At 37.9% G+C, this 16397-nt stretch overlaps 1 protein-coding gene across 1 annotated transcript in view; it reads left to right on the forward strand.

Moving 5' to 3' along the window:
- LOC107078120 (bifunctional protein GlmU-like) overlaps window positions 1–3326 on the forward strand; it is a 42285-nt gene extending 38959 nt beyond the window's left edge. Inside the window, exons 2-3 of the mRNA XM_015353412.2 lie at window positions 11–193; window positions 1434–3326. Of these exons, the coding sequence (XP_015208898.2) occupies window positions 11–193; window positions 1434–1685 (435 nt within the window). The 3' untranslated portion in view covers window positions 1686–3326. The remainder of the gene's footprint in view (window positions 1–10; window positions 194–1433) is intronic.
- The last annotated feature ends 13071 nt before the right edge of the window (window positions 3327–16397 follow it).

The raw sequence follows: 16397 nt of genomic DNA on the forward strand, positions 1-16397 counted from the left end.
TCCTCCCCAGGCTGGACCCTCTGCTCTGTCAGTCTACGCGCTGCGCCTCGGTCCTGGGGAGGACCTCCTGAGCTCCCTGGTCACTTTCGTGGAGAAGAAGAAGCTGAAAGCCCCATTTATCATCACTTGTGTGGGCAGCGTCGCCAAGGCAACACTCAGGCTGGCAAATGCCACTGCTTCGAATACTAATGAGGTACTTGGCAGGGCTGTTGGCGGCAGTAAGGCCACTGTTGTTGTGCTCTAGGAGTCAGCTGTGGAGGTAAACAGTCGAAAGGAAATCAATTAAGTTTTTGCATAGTGTTTTTCTCTTTTTATTTTTTTGGCAAAGGGTCTAATCTTCAGTGGCACATTTAAAACAGGGAAAGCTGCCTTTAATCCTGTCTGCTTTGTATAGCTCAGACGGGATTGTTTTAAGGGTTACGCTACTCTTTCAAGACAAACATCCCGCGAAGATCAGAACGGGGCTAAAATGTGATTTACTTGGAAAATGGCAAAAAACACTTTTCAAACATAAAATGTCATATATTTCTAGAATAATTTGTAAATGTACTGTATATATTTTCCAAAATGGAGTTTCAACATTAAGATGATGAAACAAAATGGGAAACATGAGCAAGAAGGAAACTGGGATAAATATATTTTATTCACTAAAAAATAAAAATCATTAGTGAATAATAGTGATTTTGTGAGGGGATAATCTTGACGTTGACCAGTATCATACTGTGACAAGTTTAATTAATTCACACTGCATGTTTTTCTCAGTAAATTGCTCTCAATAAAAAAAAAAATTCTCAGTAAAAATTTGGCACTCCATAGCCAGATTTGTTTGGCTATAGAACTTAAATAGAGAAGTGCAGTAATTAATTAATATGTAAATAATCCAGAAAAGTAATTTACCAACAAGGAATTTTTCTTTGTACTTTTAATTAACAGAAAAGGAAGCTTAATGATGAAGCATAATAATGAACTAAGTTATCTAATTTTTATGAATCACTATAACAATGAGGCCTACAGTGTTACGGTTGTACTATTCTTATCAGAAACACATGAACATACTTTAAAAGGTGACTGTTGATAATCACTTATTTTAAGTCAGAAACAAGGGTTCAATGCTCTTTAATAAACACTCTCAAACACTGAATTCAAGTGGCTATTGCTAGAATACCTGCTACCAAGACACCGGTGCACAATGAGACAAGTCTACTTTTTTGTGTCTTATTTTTTATTTTGTTTTTTCCAAAAAATAAAAAATGTTCCCCAAACCATGACCATGAAACATATCATTTATCAAGTATTTGAGGGCATGTCACAGTAAGTGAAAAAAGGTTACAGACCCACTTGCAAATTATTTCTTTCCTGAACTAGCACAGGGCTTAGGAGGCTGAAAGAGTCCTTGCTTCCCATGGGTTCTCTTCCTTTGTTTCTCTTTTCAGATCATTCATCTCAGCGAAAGACTTGAAATTGTCTCCTTGGTTGGCACCCTGAATAAAGAGGCTCACCTGCATGTCTGTCTGGCTGACAAAGATGGCAAAACTATAGGGGGACACGCAGTGGGCAACTTGGAAGTGTTCACGACTGCCGAGCTTATCATCGGCGAGGCGAGCAATCTGCAGTTTACCCGAGAGATGGACGAACGCACTGGCTTCCCAGAGCTTATCATTAGCTCTCCCTCTAAACAGGCCTAGTTATTTGCACTCTGTAGAATACAGCCCCTCTCTTTTTCTTCCATCTAAAAAAAAAAAATGCGCTGAATAAATTGGCCTAGACCATGCCTTCTCTGCTCATTGCATCTCTTTATTGATTCAGACACTTTGATCGAGCAGATACTAATCAATTCTTCAGTGGAAAGACAGGGGTAAAATAATTTCAGGCAAACTCTTCAAATGAGTTGTCATTAATTTGCCTCTTTGCTAGCACTTGTTTGCTCAGAACGAGAAGCTTTGGGCTTTCTCTTTCTATTAGCAGGGTTGCGCTCTTGGGATTTTCATGGGCTGCTAGGCGTGGGGAGCTGGGGGGTGGGGGGGGCGAATCTACTATGTTTGCTCATCCTTACAGAGTCACTTATTACCGCTAATTGGGAGGGACAGTTCAAACAGGCACAGAGGAGCGGTTGTCATGCGAGCGTGACATGGGTGCAGAGAGGCAGGCAGTGCCGGCTGCAGGGCCTAGCCCCATGCCGCCCTCCTCTGCCGCAGCACCCTGGCTGGAGGCCCAGCTCCGCATCCTGTTCAAAGTGCTTCTTTGTCAGGACGGGCCCATTAGCAGTCAGCAGTCTCAAGAAATGTGACCAGGACAAGCCATTGGAGAGGGCTGCAGACAGACATGTGGCTGTCTGAGACACTTAGGAAGTCAACAGCTGACGGAAGGGGTGACACAAAAGCACGGTCCTTTAGCCCTGGAAATGTGATCTGAATGTAATGTCCCCTTTTTGTTTTGTTTTTTTCTGTTTTCTGAGGGGGGGGGGGGGTTCTCATCAAAGTCTGAATCTACAATGTCACTAAGGTTCTGCATGGTACATGGAAGCCAGCCCCCACCCCTCCAAAACAGGCTTTTTCCTGATTGAGGTGCAGTTCCAAAACCCCTGAAAACTCTGCTACTACCATTATTTTTTTTTTCCCCCCGAAGCACTGCGAAAAGCATTGCTAAAGCAGTACATGCTAATTTCAAGGATTATTTAATACCATAATAGCTGCAATTATATTCCGTATAAACCGATTTAAGGTATAAGCACCAATTAGTAACTGGTCATTATCTTAAGCATTTGGAACTTTGACTAAAGTAATAGCCTGACATTCTGCAGCCTATGCAGTGAGGCTCATGTAGTGCAGACATAATTAGAGGTGCTTGTTTGCTTACAGTCTCCAGAGAAATGATACAGCCACTGCCTTCAAAACTGTTTCAAACTGGGAGTGTGTAGTTCTTAATATTAATATTGACATACAGTGTTTGCTACAATTAGGGGAAGGTTGGCACTACTTTCAAACACAGTGCAAAAACCGAACCTTTGGAAATTTCCGTTTGAAAACATGATCAAGTACAGAACTTCTATTTTATGTGACCCCTTGAATCTAGTAAGAATGAGTAACAATATGGCAGTAAACCCATGTAGAGACTGTTTCCCATTCATAGAGATCTTATTTGCAATGTTAAAAAAAATGCTTTCACACTCAAGGTTAGAAAATTACAATACTAGCAATTACTGCTGGGTTGGGTTTAACAGAATAATGGGCTGACAATAAATTCAATCAAGGCAGGGTTATTCCCATTAACACGGGAATCACTATACCTGCATGTAATTATGATCCAGTCATGTGTCTGAGATTAAAAGAAACTTGAATATGGTATATAATTTTCAGTTATTATATATCACAATCCTCAGAAATAACACATATTGCTCTCATACCTTTGACAGACATCCGCTATTGTAATTATTGCTAAACTGGATGGTGATCATAATATTATTATTATTATTATTAACATTCTATTTTGCTTGGGGGATTTTTTCCTAAAAAAACTCATAGTCATTGCTTTAGAAGTTCCATCTAAGCTAGACTGCTAGCCATTTGGGGCATAATTTCCACAAGTTGCTTGGTGAAATGTTTATATTGTGATAATATCAGGCAAACTCTTTAATCCAGATTGATTTAAAGGTGTTTCAATTTCTTAAATGTGTTTTTTTGGGGGGAATCCACGTCTTGGTACTGTACATCCACAGTGTCCATGTGTGCAGGGAGGTTGATGGAGTTTTCCAGCTGTACTCATCCTCTGGGATTTAAACCCACAACCCTTGTCACTTAGTGGTTTCTCACTCCTCTATTTTTCTCCCGCTTTCCATTTCATGTGCAAGTCTGCTTTTTGGTGTCCTTGATGACCAGCTACGTTTCTTGGCACGGTTACTTAAAATAGATGACATACAGAATGCATAGATGCATTTACTGTAAGTGACGGGTAAAAAGGTAAGCTGGTTTCATTCATTCCGCGCTCTTAGGACACAAAAGTAAGGGAGCATGTTAGAAAAGGACTTTTGGATAAGGGGAAAGAAATACAATGGCGGATTTCAATGCGTTTTTCCACATTCCTATTTGAGGGATTGCTCCGCAATCGCCAGTTTCACAGCCGATACCAGGGATGTGTACTCCCACATCACAACACATTATATTTGACATCTGCAGCAATGTGATCAGGGTTGAGTGCAGCAGGAACTTCATTTCAGCAGGCAATGTCCGAGCAGTGTAAAGAGCACTGTGGTAATATATCATTTCGCCTTGCGTTTAATAAGATCAGAATTGCTTTTCTATGCAATTCTTTGACCATGATGCTTTTTTATACAGCCAATGAAAATTAATTTCTTGATTTAAATCTTTTTGTTCATCCAGTTATACATCTGACAAGGCATTTGAGGATCTTTCCTAACCTGTGAGCTCTGTAGAACTCTTTTGCCATCTAGTATATAAAGACGTTTTATGAAAGATATTTTTAAAAAGATGTTTCTTGACCAGTTTGACAATTGCAAATTAATTTTTTAATTTAAAAGGATCTTCTAACTATCACGTTGTGTTAGTCTGTTAATTTTTTCTTCTTGAATAGTAGTGTCTTACAGTTTCTGTAAAGCAGTAACTACAGGCGAGCATGATATCTTTATAATATACATGGTTAATCGAACATCGTTGCTATTATTGATTTTAGATGTTCAAGCAAGGCTACAGCTGACTTAAACAGAGCTTCCCATAAAATAAATCAGCACTGACAGGCTAATGGGAATACTCACGGGTGCTGTACTGGGTTTTGCTAATAGATGTTAAACTAAATCTCTCTTTTCAAACTGTTTGACCTGCTACATCCCAACCAACAATCTGAAAATTCCCTGAGGGTTTTCTGGTTGACCTCAAGGCGAGCAGCTCACGTTGGTAATAAAATAGTCTGACATTTCCAGTTTTAGGGACGGGCAGCAGGAGATACATGGAGGTGGGTGGGAACATGGTGTTGTAATGACATCTTGATGGAGCATCATTTACACCCACAAAAGCTGAGGTTGATTCTGTATGTATTTTAATTGGGCTTTGTGTCTGCCTCACAGATGCCCACTGTTGATATAAGCGGCATTTGCATTCTGTCTTTTGTTGCTGACACGCAGCGCTAACACTTGCAGTGTTTTGCTTCCTTTGTATGGTGTGTCGGAAGAAGATTTGAAATGGTTTCTCGTGTTCTGTCGCCATGTTTGAGACAGCGGTAGTCGATAGCTCACAATAACAAGCCATATGCTATTGACAGGCTTCAGCCTGAAACCCTGGTGTATCCTGTCATAGTATAACAGCCAAGAAAAATGTTAACTTCTTTAACCAAGTCAATTATTCACCTGGGTAATATTAAGTTCCAATTAAATTTTAAATAAAGAGATCTAACGGCATCTTGTTATTTTAAAGCCTTTTCTTTTTAAAGTGCTGCCTTTGAATATTCAACGATGAAGGGAAAAAAAAACTTCAGGGATGTTACATACGGCAGAAAAAAAAAAAGAAACCTCATGCAGATTGAATCCAGGAGTGGAATGCAGATTTTATTTTCTTAGTTACTGACCTTGATGTGAGTATCTTGAGTGTCAAAGACTCTCCAGTCAGTATTGTTCACTGGAATAGAATGTTAATGAATCAGGATGTTGAATATTAAAATCTCAGCCAGCATTCAGAATGTTTTCAAAATGCAGTGGGATGTTGAGTACCTTGTCAGTAAAACATTGAATTTTGTTTAAAGGTATCAATAATAGTAAAATCCAGGCTAGAGACATTCCTTAAAATTCCAGCAGGGTGGGTGCACTTCCTTTTTTATTTGAACATCAACAATTCCTTAGGCAAGACAAGAAAAAAAAACACTTTAAGCACAAATAAGTGCTGTAAGATATTGTGCTTTTGGAAGGACAATACCCCTTTCAGTGCGAAACGAATGCTGAGTCCTTCCTCCAGGCCCGGAAGTCATTTATTTTGTCTGGAGACAGCTGCAGGGTCTTTTTGTCTTTGACTTTTTTTCTGGTTACTTGAAGGAGCACGAGCCTCAATTGTTTTAAGCAGAATACGGCTTTGTATCAGCTGGAGGTTGTTTGTGCATGACAGGAGAAAGTCAAATATGCTAAGCAGGCAACAAAAAGATATTGCTTCAATGTGTTCAGCTGTAGTAACATTTAAGAGAAGCAGAAAAAAGGCAAAGGAAGAATGAAGACCAAATGATCATTTTCATGCTTCCATCTTTGAAATAAAGCAGAATTGCTGAATATACTTGTTGTGTAAATCATTTAGTAGACAAAGGTATTTAAAAGACAAAATCAGAATATTATTGCAAGTATTTGTTTATATTCTAAAAGAATTACCCATATTCCATGCATTTTCGTCTGTTCAAGATTTCAGCATTTTCTTCCTTCTTCTGTTTATCTTACTATAATAAAGAGAAACTTTATCGTTTGTGAATTTTCTATAGGAAACTATAGAAGAGCTCAAGTGCAATGTCTTGCATGAAATGTGCACATGTATATGCATGTGTGTGCTGTTTGCCTAACTTTAGTGATGGCAGGCTAGATTTTCTTTTCAGCTGATTTTAGTATTTATTATGACATATATAATGCCATTATTAAATCTTTTTTGCTTTCAAGCTAATTCACTGTAAGACAGTCAAACTACAGTACATGGAAATTACAGTACCATAACTGACAATATGTTTTTATTGATTTATGAGATGAAGAATTCTTCTGATAATTTAAAACAGATGTTAATAAATATTTTAAACTATTCTGTTATTGTGAATGTCAACATGTTAATAGACTAGTTGGCAATTTAATCATTTTTAACACAATTGGTGCTGAAATGCTGAATTTTTAAATTGATCATCAAGTGTTTTTTGCAATGATGTTGTTACAATGTAAGGATAACCTTAATTTTAGAAAGAATAATCTTATTATTATTAATTATTTGTATATGAATATCTGTGCCACTATAAAACCCTAGTTTTGCATTCCCATGCCAATACTAAAGACAATCTTCCTCAGAAAACATCATTTTCTGCTTGTGATGCTCTACTGATATAAGTAGCTTGGAAAAGAATTACTTTAAGAGTCCAGGTTGTTTCCTTCCTTTTCATAATCGGACTGTTATAATACCAGCATAATTAAAGAGCAGCCGTACTAACAATGTCAAAAATCCCGTGAACCCTCGTTAGTCTTCTTTTTTGTCAAGCATGGCTTTTTCCTCCATGCTCAGACTGCATATAGCAGCTGACACATTTGAGCTGGTTTTAAAACAAGAGAATTTGCCAGGCCTGGGCGCACTGAACTCCCGAAACACTGGTGCAGCAGGCTGAGTCGAAGGAGCTTTATGGCACATAAATGTATTCACACTCCAGAAAAGACTATAAAAGCGCAGTTTGGTTTTGTTTTAAATTCAAATTTCAGAGGGATTTAAATTGAGTGAAATGGTATTTTAAAAATATCAGCTGCTAACATCTGCAGATTATGATTTGCATTTGGAAATTGGCTGCTTGAATTAAACTTGGACGGCTACTGTCAATCTTCTTTTATGCACACTGTTCATTTACTGAAATGCTAGAGGTCAATGCTTTGTCCTCAAATTGGTTATGATTTTTTTAAATCATTTTTTTTTCCCACTTTTTCAGCTTGTTATGATGTGTAATAAGAACAAGAAAAGGATGTCATTAATTATGTACTGAATATGAATAGCTGAAGTTGGTTAACCAGTTTCAAAGGATGGAGGCTTGAAGGAAGTTCCTTTTTGTCACTCTGTATTTTGGTTATCAAGATTATTTTAAAGGGACTGTTCTGTTGCGAGGGTGTATTATCTTATGTATTCAGCTTTCAGCTCTTCTTTTTCTCCAGATGAAGATGAGCTTAATTGAGGTTGTGCTTTAAAGTCTGTAGAGCTCTTCACAACCTCATAGGAAAGCATTCAGAGCCCTGCTCATTTGTCTTGAGTATGTTTTAGATGTAAAAATATTATTTACTTTTTATACTCAAAATCAAAAAAGCACTCTGCAACTAGTTTTTACAAGCTGTTCCTTACAGAAAAAACACAGTAGACATTTGCTGTTGTCAGTGTGAGATATTGCAGGTTTATTTTGGAATTAAAGTGATAAATGTACACTTATTTTTAAACAATGTTGTTGATATAAGTTAAAAAATACCAGTACAGTACTGATATTAGTACATTAACACTTTACACTTGAGATGTGACATAAATTAATCTACGGAATTGGGTTTTAAATGTTATTAACTTAAGTGAAGTATGTATCTGTAGCATGTGACATAGAGGCTAAAGTTTAATACAACATATACTGTACAATACATTAAAATTAAAACACTTGGATCTATGGCATAAACAAAAGTGATATTAAATGCACTACTTTATTCGTATATTGTTTAATACTAATACTTTAATACTTTCAATATTTTTGAATAAAATGCAAACATTAAAAAAGTCTGTTTTCTAACATGCAAATGAGAAAAAGTATATTACAAATACCCAGCACCATATTCTCCAAAATGCATAAATTCAGTGTGGAAGCTAAGCATTTAATTTTATTTTTACAGACAGAATACAAAGCAAATTAGTTTTTATTCCATAGCAATTTTAATTTAACTTTTTATAATTTCTTCAAAAATCTAAAAGGATAATTTACTGAGTATTGACAGTGGAGGTCTCTTGTAAATAAAATCTTTGGAACACATGTATTTTATTTTTTAGACCGCATCATGTCTCTCTACAAACATCCTAACATTTTCCTACTCTGAGGGGGTAGGCTAGCAATTCAGTCTACATTTGGCGATTTCAGTTTTTGTGGTTTATTATTCCAATGCATAACATGAAGCAGTAATACAGTAATGTTTTTTGTTATTATGTACCGTTCTGAGGACAGGTGTAGAAATTTGCTTTTCGAGTAATGTAATGACTGCTGGGAGAGTGACAAATTGGTTTGTTTATTTTGCCACTAATATAGTTGCACAATTTACACCATGGACAGATGCTAAGTATAAATAGTTTTTATGCTACGGACGACAAATAGGGCGTCTATTTCAACAACCTCAGAGTCTCCAATTCATGCCTCCCAATTAACATAACCATTAAAGCTCTGGAGAAGTTGTTAAGTTAAAGATGCTGGGAGAGTGCTTTCACCTAATCTCCTCTACAACTTAGTTGCGTCTTTACAGCAAACATATGTACTGTTATGTGAAGTGTTTCCATTACATAGATGCATGGCAAATATTTCAGATAGACTGATGAATTGGAGATGTCTGATACTCTTTCTTAACTCCGGCTTACTGTCAAACACATCCTCATTAGTTTTTGTCATTCATCGATGCCAAATGCTGAATAAATGAGACCACTATCAGGTCTGCCTTGATAACTTGCCTTATCTCATTAGGTTCCACATCAAAGTTAATCAGAAATGTGAATAGTAATTGCTGGAATAGACAATGCAATAGATCATGGGGCTTTTTTGTGTGTCATCTTGAAACATCAGCAGGCTGGCACTAGCAGATAGGCTCGATTGAGAGAGAGAGAGAGATAGAGAGAAAGGGAGAGAGGGAGGCAGTAATGGTAGAGGCATAATAAGCAAGCTGCTCAGAATTAATGAGCTTACCCAATAAGAAAAGAATAACCAATCAGTGTGTGTTGGGCAAATATAATTTAGGAATAATTGCTTGATTGCTTTTCTATAGTAGGCTGATTTGACCACACACAAGAACTGAGAATTAAGATGTCAAGACAAGAATTAATTTGGCAACCGAGGGCACACAAATTCTTCCCTTTCCCTTCCACTGGAACTGCACAATGTTATTTGAGTTGTTATGCACTAATAATGAAAACAGAGAGATAGATTGCACATTCATTTCTTTGTTTCCATTTTACATGAAATGTGTCGCGCTTAATGCCACAGATGTCTAGATATAATCTAAAGTGTGCATATGTTGAAATGTAATTTAATTGGGATTTTTACATATTCTAGTCCAAGGTCAATAGCTGGTTGCAGATGATTGTTTTGTTTGTTTGGATCCTGATTTTCTGATTTCCTGATTTATTTATTTTTTTCCATTTGGGAGAAGGTGTAATTATGATCTCTGATATAGTTTTTACCCCTCCATTATAAGTAACCCCCCCACACACACACATAATTCCTTTCTTTTTTGTCAATGAAAATCTTTTTCATGACCTGGACTCCTGACCTGCTCTTGAAGATGAAATACATTTTCCTGCCCCAGTTCGCCTGCTTTCTTTAAACAACACTGTTTCACTTCTTACACAAGACAGTGGGGTTTAAAGCAAATGAATGAGTTGTAGGACATTAAATGAAAGGTTATGGAAAGCCATTATGCTAGAGACCCTCCCCCTGCAAATCATAGGTATACTTGTAGTGGTATTCAGAGTAATTGAGGTCACTCTGGAAAAAGCATTTAAGGAGGAAAACAGAGGTTCTCTGTAAAATAAAAGCAAATGTATTGCATGAACAGGGCACATATTCCCTGAAACCGCCCCAGTGTGATTTTATAAGGACTTTCCCATGATAGTTGAGGAAGTGTGACAGTATTGTCAAAGCAAAACTCTCGGTTTAGGCAAAAGAGAGAAATGAGCATTGTATTGATGAAACAACATCAACATCCTCTGTCATGCAAAAAAAAAAAGCTCAATTGAATTCATATTTTAACAGGTCGTGTGTCTTGATGTATTGATGGAGGGATAGATTTGGCAAACAGTAACACTGATCATGTAAATACAGATTAATAACACTAGCTGGCTTTACCTGTAATAAAACTGATTGATTAGACAAATTAGGTGACCAAAATATCAGTGATCCTCTCCGGGAGAACCTGAAAAGCAGATTGCAAATAGGTGGACAGTATACCTGTATAACAATTCTTGCTGTTCCTTGTGTGACATGTCTTCCATTGTGAATTTTTTGGTGCACAAAGGGTTTTCATCCAGTGTCCTTTTTTATTTTATTTTGAAATAGTATTTTTGCATACAAATTGTATATATTTCATAGATTTTTAATTATTTGTGCTTGCCAGTTTCTGTGAGTGCATATACATGTTTGTTATCAGCAAGCTGGTCATTCCAGTGAGGACTGTGGACACCTGAGGCCTGTTCTGGAGGCACAGAGCTCTTCAAGACAATACAATACTGTGTGCAAGACGATAGACTGTCAAAGGATACATCCACACATGCACACAGGTACTGTGATACACTACTTAGATACACTAATTAACCTAGCCAGTATGTCTTCAGAATGAGGGGCAAAATTTGAGCACCTGGAGAAAACCCACTTGAACACGGGGAGAACGTGCAAACTCCCCATACAAGATACTGCATTGCAGAAGTGAACCAGGGCAAGAGCTGCAAGATACCATACCACTGTGCCACCCTAAGTGGGTGTGTAAGTATATGAACGTAAGTACCCTATATTTCCATGTTCATTTACATATGTGTAATAAAGGTACAGTACATTGAAGATCAAAATGATGATGTTGATTTGCGATGGATGTGCATGGTGTCAAGGTAAAGAATTCTGCACTGGTCTTATTTAAAATAAAATATTTGTGCATTCACAGAATGTGATGAATTAACAAACTGCCTCTGCCATCTTAAAAGTGCTGCTTTCCCAGTTGCTTGCGAGTCAACTGAGCTGAGCTGATGTGCTTGCAGGTCCCTATTCTCACTGTCTAAACTGTGGAGATGGTTGAGGCAGAAGGTAAATTTGCTTTGATCTACATTACACGTAATTGAGTCACAGGCGATGTCTCTATCCCAACATCAAGGAATTTGAAAACGTTAGATTATTTCGCTGGGGATTAAACCTAATTTTCGTGTGTTCCGCATTAACCTATTAGACTGCCTCATCTGCAATGCTAATGCAGTGCAGACAGCTGTCACTGCTAAAGAAAAACATGATCATGCAATCCTTGAATGAATGATTCGAGCTCCGATTAGTGGTAGTGAAGTTCGCTGAGCCCAAGTGATAAGGAAGGAAAATTCCCAAGTTGCCAATAGCTCTAAAAATTATCAGACTGTAGGCAAAGAAAAAATTGTGCCTTCCGGCTCATGGGCTTCAATCCAGGAGCAACCTAGATTGACATTATTTAAAGCTATGGAAATGCAGACAGCCTATCTGGAGTTGCTAAAATAAGAATTTCCTTAAATATTTATGTATTTACTTGCAGAGCGAAGAAAACGATTTGTTCTTTAAAAACAGCAACTCATACAGTAAAAGATCTGTTGCAGAAATGTAGGTTCAGACATTTCAGACCATATACAACATTTAACATTGTGCTATAATTATGTTATATATGTATGTTTTAAGTTTATCCATTCACAAAACAGTGTAATATTTAAGGTACGTTGTGTGAAATTTAATTATATTTTACTGTAGATCATTTTAATTAGAGCAAATTCTAATAATATAAACATGATGTTTGCTTTCTTATTTACTGGCTGTGCCAGTGGAAGTCGCGCTTGTATTTCACCATTCAAACTCTTTCTTTAATAACATCATGTACAGTACTAAAGTATTAAATAATCCAATTTGTTTATGAAGAGAATTAATTCTGAGCTGTCAAGACGTATTCTTTATAAAACCGCTCGCAGCATGAACAGTAATCTTCCACAAAGAAACAATGCATGGCTCTAGATTTAAAATGAATATTTTTAAAGGTGGTAATAGACACAGGACGACTTAGTACATCATGAATAAACAATTTGAGTTAATGCTGTGCAGTTTTGATCCTGACAGTTCCTTTTTACAATGCTCGACACACACATGCACAGGGCAGAGCTAGATGTACATTTTCACAGAGTGAAGGGGATATACAGCCTATGAGTACCTATTCAAATTAACAGAACCATCAATCACCATCAAGCTTCCCATGATTTTAGCACTGAAGGGTCACACTGTAGTGGCCATGTACTCTTTCTCCCTTAAAATTCGCATGCACTGTATTATAATGACTTCAGCATACTAATCTAGTCACAGGATTTTTTCGGTGTGTGCGTGCATTCCATTGTTTCGGCCATGCACTTTTGTATTGTTTACTAGGTAGAATATACAGAACTGCAGTTCCTGGAGTTACATGAAGGCAAATTGCTTTAGCTCTTTTGCATTACACTTGTCTCTTGGACTAGGTCATCATTGCCTCATTATCCTTATGATTATAGATCTTCTTGTGTATTTAACAGATTTCTCTGATGCAATAAATACAGTATATGATTCACTGTACTGCACATTCACAGTGCCATGTTCATTTGGTAAGGCAATCGCTCCTTGACGTTTAGGGAATGAAGTCATTTGTTTTGTGTGCATTGCGCAGGCGGTGGGGTTTTTATCATTTTCTTTCCATGTTTGTCTTTTACTAACATTAACTATAGTTTACATTTAGGCATTTGGAAACACTGGACCCCTTCATGAGCTGTTTGACCAACATTAGTCTTTAGAATTTCCATGTTACAGTACATGTATGAGTCATGAGATACTGAAGGTAACCAGCGTTAGGCTGGAGAGATATTCTGCTTATCCAACCGATTTAACTTAACTGCTGCATTTGCGTTCTGCTCCTGATCCTTTGGCCTTTGTGTACATTGTAATGAGCACTAGCCTAATCCTAGATTTTTCTCACTAACCCTCCCTCCCCCTCTTTTTGCTCTTTCTGGGGCTGCAGTTAGCTGCAAGAAGAAGTACAAAATGGCAACAATGATGTCCCCAAGAGATGCTTAAATTTAGGGATGGTTTGGTGATCCCTGTGGCAGAGCTAGTAACCAATTTAATCCTATTAGCACCACCCAACAAAGGCCAAATCTGCTTCAGAGCAGACGAGAGGAGAAGCTGGAATTAGCTTCCTCTGGCCTGGCCTGAGTTGTCAGGAAAGCAGAGCTCGAGTATTCTACAGTTGCTGGGAGAAAAAAAAAAAGGGACGCAAACAACAACTACAAAAATGAATGAAAAGATCATCCAGCAAATGGGAATTAGACATCCGAAGACTACATCCCTTTGTGTGAGTCTTTAAAAAAAATACGTTTCCCACTTCAAAGTAATAGATATTAAGCAACCTGACAATGGAACTTGACAGCTGTGCAAGCTGTGTGCAGGAAATGCCCTCGTGCCTTGTGGTTGTTGGTACCTCAAGGTTGCTGCAGATAGGAGGCTCAAACATGTCAATATGCTTTTGTTTTGGCTGATTATGGGACACTGTGGCTCAGTGTGCCGGCGGTCCATCCCATTGCCCCTGGGAGTAGCTATTTTACTCATTTTGAATGGCAGCTAAAGGTCCTTCATTGTGACAAATCGGAGGGAAGTGACAGGGGTCAACTCAGAATGAAAATGTTCTTTAGCCAAACAAGACAGGATATGACCCTGTAGTGTTGAAATTCTGAATGTATACCAACTGAATAAAGGAGCTCTGTGCAGAAACATTGATACTTTGTTTGCTGACAAGGTGTGAGTGCGGTGAAAATTCAATGAAAGCTATGTGCTACAGGAAGCTTTAGTCCTTGTCTTGCTTTAGCTCTTAAGAAGGACAGAAAATTTTCAAATGACAGCACATACAAACCTTGATATTATACAACACATAGTTTGACATGCCTCACAACTTCACAAAGCATAATCTTAACCCTAATTTAACCTAATTCAGAAAATCTTAGTTTATAATGACTTAGTTTATAAAGGCAAACATATCCATTTTAAAGCTTCCTTTCATCTCCCTCCAGTGAAGATGTACATTTATTTTCCATGAGTAATGATGTAACACGTTTTCAATTTGCAGGAGACGTTTGACTTTGCTACAGGTTTGGCAGTGAATTACTTTGTCCAGCTAAAGATGCAGCTTACGTACACCCCAAATAAACCTGTGATCTTCTGATGTTCTTTGGCTTGTACGCTTGGAAGATGTCATTATTCAGATCCCATGTGTTTGTCTCTTTGTCTGATTAAACAAGATCAATTAATGTGAGTTTCCAGACCACCCAATCACTTTCAATGACCACTTATCAAATTCAGAGGTATGGCGTACTGGAGCCTGCCCGGAGAAGCATGGGCGCAAGGCGGTATAAACCCCTAACATGGCGCCAGTCCATCGTAGGACACGCACAGATGCAGGAAGACACAGACACACACTCTCACACCAGGTCAGTTTTCCCAGAAGCCAGTTTGTCTTTTCAGGAGGAAAACCACATCATACACGGGGAGAACATGCGAACTCCACACATATAGTACCCTAGGAATTGAACCAGGGGGCCCCAGTCCTGCAAGGCAGCAATGCCAGCTACTGCACTACCATGCTGCACATGAAACCGAAATGACTTCTAAAATTCTAGACATACAGGCAATAGTGCAACATATCCAAGTGATACAATTCTACTGACACTTATATAAATATAGAGTCTACAGTAAGGAATAATGCAGAGAGTTGTTAAAATGAAAGCATTTTGGTAGACATATATATTTACAATTGAACAAGTAATAGGTTTATTCCATGCTAATAAGAGAAGAAAGAAAACACAACGTTTCAGCTGTGGAGCCTTTTTCGGGTGTCTCACGCTCCACAGCCAAAACATTGCATTTTCTTTCTTCTCTTTTCAGCGTGGAATAAACCTAGTACTTGTTCCTTTGCAGTCTGCTGATGCAGCTAACCAACTGAACTATATTCACAATTTACACTTATAAACATTAGATTTACAGTACAGCCAGCAGATATTAATCGATCTCTAACTGATTCATCCAATTCAGGGTTGCGGGGGTGCCAGAGTCTATTCCAGTAAGCAACAGGCACAAGGCAGGATACACCCTGGATTGGGCAGACATGCACACTCATATCAAGTTCAATTTTCCTACTAATCCACCAGTATGTTTTTGGACTGCAGGAGTAAATCAGAGCACCCAGAGAAAACCCACATGACCACAGGCAGAACATGCAAACTCCACCCAGATAGCACCTCTGGTCCAGAACTGAACCCTGAGCCCTAGCACTGCAGGGCAGAAATGCTGACTATTGAACCACCATGCTGCCCACAAATATAAATAATGAAATCATTTAAGAAATCGTCCCTGGATAACACATAGTAGCTGCAGCTTCCCAAGTAAATTATTTAAGAACTCTAGCCTAAACATACAAGGTGCTGTGGACTGGATGAAACATTAAACAATGCAGCAGAGGTGTTAAAACTGATGCTCTGGTAGACAGACAGGGACACCTGTAAGGGTTATGGTGTCTTTAAGAGCACAGAGTCAATATGTTTGAGATTTTATAAAATAAGGTGAAATGGCTATCCAACATAAAAAAAATCTAAATATTAAGACGTACATCAGTTTTCATTCATAGGCAGTGCTTCTAGAACAACTTGTGAATTCCTCATTTCTAG

Source organism: Lepisosteus oculatus, chromosome 2 (assembly GCF_040954835.1).
Source record: "Lepisosteus oculatus isolate fLepOcu1 chromosome 2, fLepOcu1.hap2, whole genome shotgun sequence".
NCBI lineage: Eukaryota > Metazoa > Chordata > Actinopteri > Semionotiformes > Lepisosteidae > Lepisosteus > Lepisosteus oculatus.